This window comes from Chenopodium album, chromosome 2, assembly GCF_948465745.1.
Source record: "Chenopodium album chromosome 2, dcCheAlbu1.1, whole genome shotgun sequence".
NCBI classification, from domain to species: domain Eukaryota; kingdom Viridiplantae; phylum Streptophyta; class Magnoliopsida; order Caryophyllales; family Amaranthaceae; genus Chenopodium; species Chenopodium album.
The window spans coordinates 57,629,946-57,638,640 of record NC_137835.1 but is presented as its reverse complement, the minus strand read 5'-3'; the positions used below and the strand labels follow the sequence as shown (position 1 = coordinate 57,638,640).

General features: G+C 35.7%; 1 protein-coding gene and 1 non-coding gene across 2 annotated transcripts; one reads left to right on the top strand and one right to left on the bottom strand.

The window, feature by feature from the left end:
- The first annotated feature begins 803 nt into the window (after nt 1–803).
- Nucleotides 804–3,171, top strand: LOC145573195 (uncharacterized). Its single transcript, XM_081631779.1, has 2 exons — nt 804–1,899; nt 2,093–3,171. The coding sequence occupies exons 1-2, from the start codon at nt 804–806 to the stop codon at nt 3,169–3,171; spliced, it is 2,175 nt and encodes a 724-aa protein (XP_081487905.1).
- Nucleotides 3,172–6,985: 3,814 nt separating this feature from the next.
- On the bottom strand, nt 6,986–7,092 carry LOC145608548 (small nucleolar RNA R71). The gene has a single exon (XR_014105833.1). It is a non-coding gene; the product is annotated as a small nucleolar RNA R71 (small nucleolar RNA).
- Between the last annotated feature and the right edge of the window lie 1,603 nt (nt 7,093–8,695).

Here is an 8,695-nt window from a genome sequence, read left to right as displayed (position 1 = left end):
GTATTTGACATAATCAGATTAATATTTGCATAGATAATATTCATTCTGTTGGACATATCTTGGGATTTTTCTCATACAGTGGGTCTAATTTAAAGTATTAAAAGAAAAGATGGATAACTTGACTACCTGCACAATATACCTAAATTTTGATACTTAAAAATGGAATGAGATTGATGTAATTGAGCTGTCTTTGCCTGTTAAGAATCTTTAAACTATACAATCTCATTCCAGTTAAAACTATAACTTAAAAACCATATTAATATTTGCATTGATAATTAGGTATCTTACATCTAGAGGGTTCAAAAGATCTATTTCCCTTTAATTTAGACATCTTTATACTAGGCACTAAACCAAAATTATAATATTCAATTAGAAATGCCTTAAGAAACAATTAAATTGGCACGTCATTATTCCATAAGATTTAGTATTAGTTAGTCTAAAGTCTAAACTTTAACAGACCAACATAAATAATGCAAGTAATAAAGTTTCAAGTTTAACTTGAAGTTCCTATTATATAAAAAATTAAAACCCCGAAATTTTCCATCACTTGTTTTGGTATGTTTGTTTTTGTGATGAATCTGATGATGTAAGATTTTCTTGTTCACACGGTTAATAGCTAAACTATCTAATGTGATCATTTTTTTGTCGCTAATGTTTTTTTTTTAATTATTGTTTGTAAGAATGAATATGGATCAAAGTTGGATGAATCATAATGGTGTAAAGGATAGACAAAAAAAAAGGAGTACATAGCGGGTGTTAATGAATTTCTATGGTTTTCTTTTAGGGGAATAAGTGGCGAAACAATGTTGAAATGTCCTTGTCTTAACTGTAGATTGGTTATGTCACAAACTCGTAAAAATATGCTATGTCATTTGCTAGTATATGGCATTGATCGTAGTTACAACCCATGGTTGAGTCACGGAGAAAGTGTAGAGCAAATTGATAAAAATAAAGATCAAGGGTATGTAGGAGAGGTTTCAGATAATGAGAGTGGGGATCGTCCTTTTGATGACATGGCTCCATTTGTTTTCGATGCGACAAGCGCGTGGAATTCTATAAACTCTACATCAATCAATGAAAATGAAAGAACCACATATATAGGATCAAGTAGTGGAACTAGTGAAACTCCTATGTTGCTCCAAAAATTAATGGAGGATATGGAGGCTGACTTGTATCCGGGATGTAAAAAATTTAAGAGATTGGAGTTTATTATGTCATTGTTGCACATTAAAGTTAGCAACAAGTGGAGTGATAATTCTTTTTCAATGTTATTGAATGCATTGCATAAGGCGTTTAATTATGATAACAATTTGCCTTCAAGGTCTTATGACGCAAAAAAATATACCAAAGCGCTAGGGTTAGATTATGTTAAGATTGATGCATGTGTCAACCATTGTGTTTTATTTAGAAAGGATTTTGCAAATGAAGTTAAATTTCCTAAGTGTTCAACAACTAGATGGAAGCAGGATATTTCTCAAGATGATGATAATTCAGATGAAGATGAGGGTGTCCATAGAAAAACACGAGTACCTCAATTAGTCTTGCGCCATTTTCCACTTATTCCAAGGCTCCAAAGGATGTTCATGTGCTCCAAGATAGCAATGCACATGCGGTGGTATAATAAAGGACATGCTGGTGATAATGATGACGGTATTATGAGACACCCAAGAGATTCAAAATCGTGGAAGTCTTTAGATGAGCTATATCCCGAATTTGCTGTAGATGCACGTAATGTACGCTTGGCTTTAGCTAGTGATGGGTTCAATCTCGGGGCGAACATGAGTAGCAGAGATAGCATATGGCCTGTTATGTTAGTACCTTATAATTTACCTCCTTGGATGTGCATGAAAAGTGACAACATGATGTTGTCATTATTAATTCCCGGCCCTAAATCTCCTGGTAATGACATATATGTTTTTTTGCAACCTTTGATAGATGAGTAGCAGATATAGCATATGGCCTGTTATGTTAGTACCTTATAATTTACCTCCTTGGATGTGCATGAAAAGTGATAACATGATGTTGTCATTATTAATTCCCGGCCCTAAATTTCCTGGTAATGACATAAATGTTTTTTTGCAACCTTTGATAGATGAGTTGAAGGAATTATGGGAGAGTAGGGTACAAACTTTTGATGCCCATAGTAAGGAGACATTTAATATGCTAGTTGTGTTAATGTGGACAATTAGTGATTTCCCAGCATATGCCAATTTATCTGGATGGAGCACTAAAGGGGCGAAGGCTTGCCCTAATTGCCACAAAGACACAAATTCCGAATGGTTGAAACATGGACACAAATGGTGTTATATGTGTCTTCGTGTTTTTTTAGAACCAGATCATAAGTGGAGACTTAAGAAGAGGTTCTTTAGTAAGAAAGTTGAAAGGCGCGCACCACCTAATCCATTATCAGGGAATGATGCTTTGGAGCAGCTACATGGATACCCTAATGTGGAATTCGGTAAAGATAATAAAGGGAAACGAAAAAGAGGCGAAAGATATATTGTTCACCAGTGGAAAAAGATTAGCTTTTTTTTTCAATTGCCTTATTGGAGACATCTGTTAGTTCGACATAACTTGGATGTGATGCATGTGGAAAAAAACGTTTGTGAAAATATATTAGGCACATTGATTGACTTACCTGGAAAGAACAAAGACTCTGTAAATGCTCGGTTGGATTTAGAAGCCATGAAAATGCACGATGATCTTCGACCGAAGAAAGTAAGGGACAAGTATCAAATACCGCGAGCCCCTTTCAACTTGACCTTACATGAACGGAGGAAAATTGTCACATTTTTATCGAAATTAGCGTTCCCTGATGGTTATTCATCTAACATTTCTCGATGTGCTTCTTTGCAAGATGGAAATATCATAGGAATGAAAACTCATGATTTTCATGTTTTCATACAAGATTTTCTTACCCCGACCTTTCAAGGTGTCTTAGATGAAAAAGTTTTAGAACCTTTAAGAGAGCTTAGTTTGTTTTTTAAGAAGCTTTGCGCTAAGACCTTAAAAGTAGCCAACTTGGAACGAATGGAAGCAAATATAGCAATTACATTATGCAAGCTAGAACGTATCTTTGTTCCGGCTTTCTTTGATGTGATGATTCATCTTCCCATACACTTAGCTACAGAAGAAAAATTGGTTGGACCTATGCATTATCGCTGGATGTAATAATTTGAAAGGTAAGTTTAATTAATTGTATGTCTAAATATCTAAATATAAAGTGAATTTTATTGCACTTATTCTAGTCTTTATTATTAGAGCAATGCGGACATTTAAATCATTTGTACGGAACAAAGCGCATTCTGAAGGATCAATTGCCGAAGGGTATATTCAGAAGGAATTACTAGTATTTTGTGCTAGATATCTCTCTAAGATTGAGACACAATTTAATCGTTTAGATCGAAATGGGGATATGAACTATCCACAACTTCATAGTCTTTCGGTGTTTTATAACACCGGCAAGACATTGGGGAAGCCAAATTTAAAGCAATTGAGTGTTGAAGATTAGAGAAAAGCTCAATTGTATGTTTTGCAGAATTGTGAAGAAGCACAACCTTTTTTTGAGTAAGTATGTAAAATTATAATTATATTATTATACGATTATACGGACTAAATGTTGCTAAACAATTTTTTTTTCGCAGTGAGTATGAGAATGACATAGGCCATCGAGATGTTGAATTCTGCAAGTGGTTTGAGAATAGAGTAAGATAGTGCTTTATTCCTATATATATATATATATATATATATATACACATAAATACATTAAATTCTGCACATATATGCATTTTTTATTTTTATTTATATTGATAATAATTAGATTATACAACTTTCAGAAGATAAGGATGAACGAGTTACAGAAGAATTATTGTTCTTGGCACGAGGGCCAATGAAGCGTGTTGTAACTTTTGATGGATATGTTATTAATGGGTTTAGATTTCACACTAACAAGCGTCAAAGACATCGAAAAACCCAAAATAGTGGCGTTATTGTATTAGGGGATACAGAGAGTGGAGGGAAGGACTTTTACGGGACTTTAGATGAAGTTATTGTTCTGGAGTATGATGCCTTAGAAAATCGAACAAGTCCTAAGGTGGTATTGTTTAGGTGTAAGTGGTTTGATGTATTCAGCGACGGAAGAGGGATTAAAAAGGACAAATTTGGGTCTACGCTTATCAATGTTTCTCGTACATTGCAAACAAATGAACCTTTTGCATTAGCTTTTCAGATTGAACAAGTTTTCTTTATCTCTTCTCATGATGAACGACATTGGAAATATGTAATTAAAGTTAAGCCACATAACTTTTTTTATTTCCCTAATGATGAAGACGCTGAACAAAATGAAGATCTATGGAATATTGTGGAAGAAGGAGCAACTAACCTTGAAGAGTTCACTGCACTTAGTGATGAGGAAATCAATATGGTAAGAGATGATGTTGAACCAGAGTTGGTTGATGCAGAGGTCATCTTAGAATGTACTAATAACACTGTTGACACGGATAATGACGATGATAAAGAAGAGGAAAGTGAAGTGGATGATAAAGACGATCTTGATACAAGCTCTAGCGTGCATGAGATAGATGAGGATCTTGAGGATGTAGAATTTGACAGCGATAGTTCTACATATTCCCCTTCTTAGTTTCTGGTAATTGATGTTTTCTAAACTAAAATGAAGTAAATGAGTCACTTAAATCATTTTTTCTTCATTAATAAATATATTGTATTGGTATAATTGCAGTTACCCAGCACCCGCGAAGAATGTTGCAATTTAGGCGCTACTACAATATATAATCAAATCTTTGTTGCTCTTAGTTAGTAATTTGCAAAACTATTTTTATGCATTAGTGGTTTTCAGCTCATATGGTGACAAGTTAATCACTTGACATAAACTAGCTCTAGTTTTTCTTTTAGTCTGTTATTTGTGTTAGTTTCTTTGTTTTGTTGCAGCTTTCTTTTTTCAATTTGTTTGCTTTTCTTGTTTTGTTTTCTCTTGTTTGGGGTCTTCCCTCCATTGCAATGCAACTGCTAATTTGTTAAGTCTTCATTTATATGTTTCTTTATGATATGTCCAATTTATATAGTGTTTTATCCCCGTCCCATGGTCATAATTAGTAGTGTTTTTGGCTCTTTAGGGCCACTTTTATTACTAATTTGTGTTTTCTAGTGTTTTCATAATTTTAGTTGAGTTTTACAGGAAATTGCACTTTTGAAGCATTTTCCCGATCGGGCAAGTATATGCCCGATCGGGCGGCTGCGCGCATAAGTACCCTCAAGGAAGAGGCGTGCCCAATCGGGTGAAAGTAAGCTCGATCGGGCGCGGCACACCAGCAGCGGGCAAGGAAAAAAGGCGGGCCCGATCGGGCGGCCCTTCGCCCGATCGGGCGCTTGTTTTTCTTAGAGCTGATTAGATTTGTTTTAATTTTTGTTTTGAGGAATGTTTAAGTACGAATTATGTACGTAATTTTAGATTACCTTCTTCTTTAGATTTTCTCTCTCTACTTAGGATATTCTCTCTCTCTTAATTTCTCCCTCAACTTTTGTTCTTAATTACTTTCATTAATCCAGATTTTCTTTTGGTAACAATTTCTTCTCTTTTAATTTCAGTTATTTTATTTACTTCTTTGATTATGGTTTGCTTTATTTATTTGATTAGTTTAGTTATGATTATGCTTGAGTAGTTTTATTTCTAGGGTTTATGGGGATCTAATAAATAATATGAAGGGGTAATTTTGTGATTGTTGACTATTCAATGCTTGGTTAATTTCCTATTGATTGATTTAATGCTATGCAATTAGGTTTGGCCAGATTTAATTGTATGAGTTTAGCAATATTAATTCGAGATTCGACAAATGAGAATTGATGTTTAGGCTTAGTTTCAATAGGCGGATTAATTTATAAATGGTTAAGTCGAGATTCGACAGATGAGATTTAATACCGGTAAATTAACTATGTGATTATAATACGTAGCGAAAGCCCTTTATAATCTGATTAATCAATGCTTGATGATTGCTTATAATGATTTGCCCTGGAATATTGTTTATTAGTGAACCTATGCCCTAGGTCTTTTAATATTTGATTTTCTCCGTACTTTATTTCCTTCGATCTTATTCCTTGTAGTATAGAATTTATTTACAACAATATTGGTTACTTTTATAATTTAGATTATAATAATTAATAAGGAGTAGAAAGACTTGTTTCCCTGTGGAGTTCGACCCTACTTCCCTATCTACTTTAGTTAGAGGACTTAGGTATTTATTTTTGATTAGGGGATACGACTTTACCATGTCAAAATTTGGCGTCGTTGCCGGGGAAACGGTTTTATTTTTTATTTTCTGATTATTTTTTGTAGTCTAGATTATCCCCTTTTGTCTTAGAGAACGTTAGTTCTTTGAGGCAATTCTCAAATTTGTCTTTTAGTTCCTTGTTTATGCCCAGGTGTTCCAGATCAGGTTACATCCCATTCGACCCTGAGATCGAGCGCTCTTTTCATAGGCAAAGGAAAATCTATAGACAAATTCTGGCGGGTTCTAAGGAGGACAACAGTCGAAGAGATCCTCCCTCTGATTCTAGTGACACAGATATTCCTTCAGATTCAGAATCAGAGATGACGGCCCAGAAGAAACTCAGTGACTACTCGCAGCCGAAGCTCACAGATTTCCCGCACCTTACTCCCACTCCGGCGCTAGATGGAGTTCAATTTGAAATCAAGCCCCGATTTATCACTATGATAGAGAGGAAGCAATTCAGTGGAGCTAAGGGTTAAGATCCTAATATTCACATCGCAGATTTCTGCCAATATTGTAACACCATTAGACAAGCCGGGGTCACGCAAGACCAAATCAGGGAGATTCTTTTTCCTTTTTCATTATGTGGCAAAGCTAAATTATGGTTTAATGGTTTGAATAGAACTGCACTTGGTATTACTGACTGAGAAACTCTTGCTTTGAATTTCTATAATAAATACTATCCTGCAGAGAGAACAGCGGTACTAAGGAGTGCTATTCATAACTTCGCTCAAGAGGCCGACGAAACGCTATATGAGGCTTGGGAGAGGTTCAAGGATCTACAGAAAGAATGCCCCCACCAAAATCTAGCACAATGGCAATTGATCCAAGCATTCTACAATGGACTTGGAAATTCTTCTAGGTCAGTGCTAGATTCTGCAGCCAGTGGGAGGTTCATGAATTTAAATGTGGACGATGCAGGACAAGTTATCGAAGACATGGCAATACACAATTCCCAATACGGGAATCCGAGAGGGTTTGCAAATAAAGGAAAACATAATGTCGATTCCGTATCCTTTTTGCAAGCTCAATTAACGTCTATTTGTCAAAAATTAGATAATCTTACCGTTACTCCTAACTTTGTAGCTAATGTTTCTGTTGTTGCTAACAATGAAACTTTTTGTGAAAATTGTGGAATTGTAGGGCATTTGGAGCAAGATTGTAGGAGCTTTATGGAACAAGTTAATGCCTTCCAAACCTATAGGCAGAATAACCCATATTTCAATTCTTACAATGTTGGTTATAGGAACCATCCATATCTTTCATACCGGAGCACCAATGTACAAAATCCTCCACCTCCACAACAACCACAACAACAAACCCCACCACAGCAAAAATATTATCATCCTAATTCCGGCCAGAAAAGCCAAGCATCACCCTCATCATCTTTCGACCCTGCCATGACAGAAATTAGAGCAATGCTTGCTAATATGCAAAAGCATATGGAGAGTAGGGATGCGCAAATTGATTCTATTTTAGCCCATAATAAAATCATGGATAATCAAATTGCACAACTTTCATCTACCCTACAATCCCGCCCGTCAGCAGGGAGCTCTACCATCACAACCTATCCATCCTACAGATCATGCCAATGCAATCACTCTAAGGAGTGGTTCACATTATGATGGACCTCCTATGCCAAAGGAAGATAGACCAGTTCCTGATCTAGATTCCTCTATACCAAACGCTAATCCTGCTAGCCCTGCAGGGCTACAAATAGATACTAACTTTACTAATGTTTCTGTGCAGGGTAAATCTCAGGATAAGGGAGGAGATGTGCAGAGCCCAGTTATCAAACTTCCATTCCCTAATAGATAATTGAAGAGTAAGTTTGATAAACAATTCGGTAAGTTCTTAGAGGTTGTGAAAAACCTGCAGGTAACAGTTCCTTTCACTGATTTAATTACTCAAGTTCCTGCTTATGCTAAATTTATGAAAGACATTTTGACTAGGAAAAGGGCCTTTAATGAAGTAGAAACTGTAGCTTTCACAGAGGAGTGTAGCACTTTATTGCAAAACAAATCCCCTCCTAAATTAAAGGATCCCGGTAGTTTTTCTATCCCTTGTCATATAGGGAATGTTTTTATTGATAAAGCTTTGTGTGATTTGGGTGCTAGTGTCAGCGTCATGTCATCGTCTGTCTGTGCTAAACTTAATATGGGAGAATTAAAAGTTACTAATATAACTTTGCAGATGGCAGATCGTTCGGTAAAATACCCCTTTAGGTATTTTAGAGGACGTCCCTGTCAGAGTTGGTAAATTTTTTATTCCTGTTGATTTTGTTGTGTTAGACATGGCAGAGGATACGCAAATACCCATTATATTAGGTAGGTCTTTTCTCCATACTGCAGGAGCAATTATTGATGTTAAAAATGGTAAACTAACCCTTTCTGTAGGTGACGACAATGTTA

Coding starts and splice junctions, on each gene's coding strand:
- LOC145573195 (XM_081631779.1), top strand. CDS start 804: ATGTTGAAATGTCCTTGTCTTAACTGTAGATTGGTTATGTCACAAACT. Junction 1,900..2,092: donor TCCCGGCCCTAAATCTCCTG/GTAATGACATAT, acceptor AACCTTTGATAG/ATGAGTTGAAGGAATTATGG.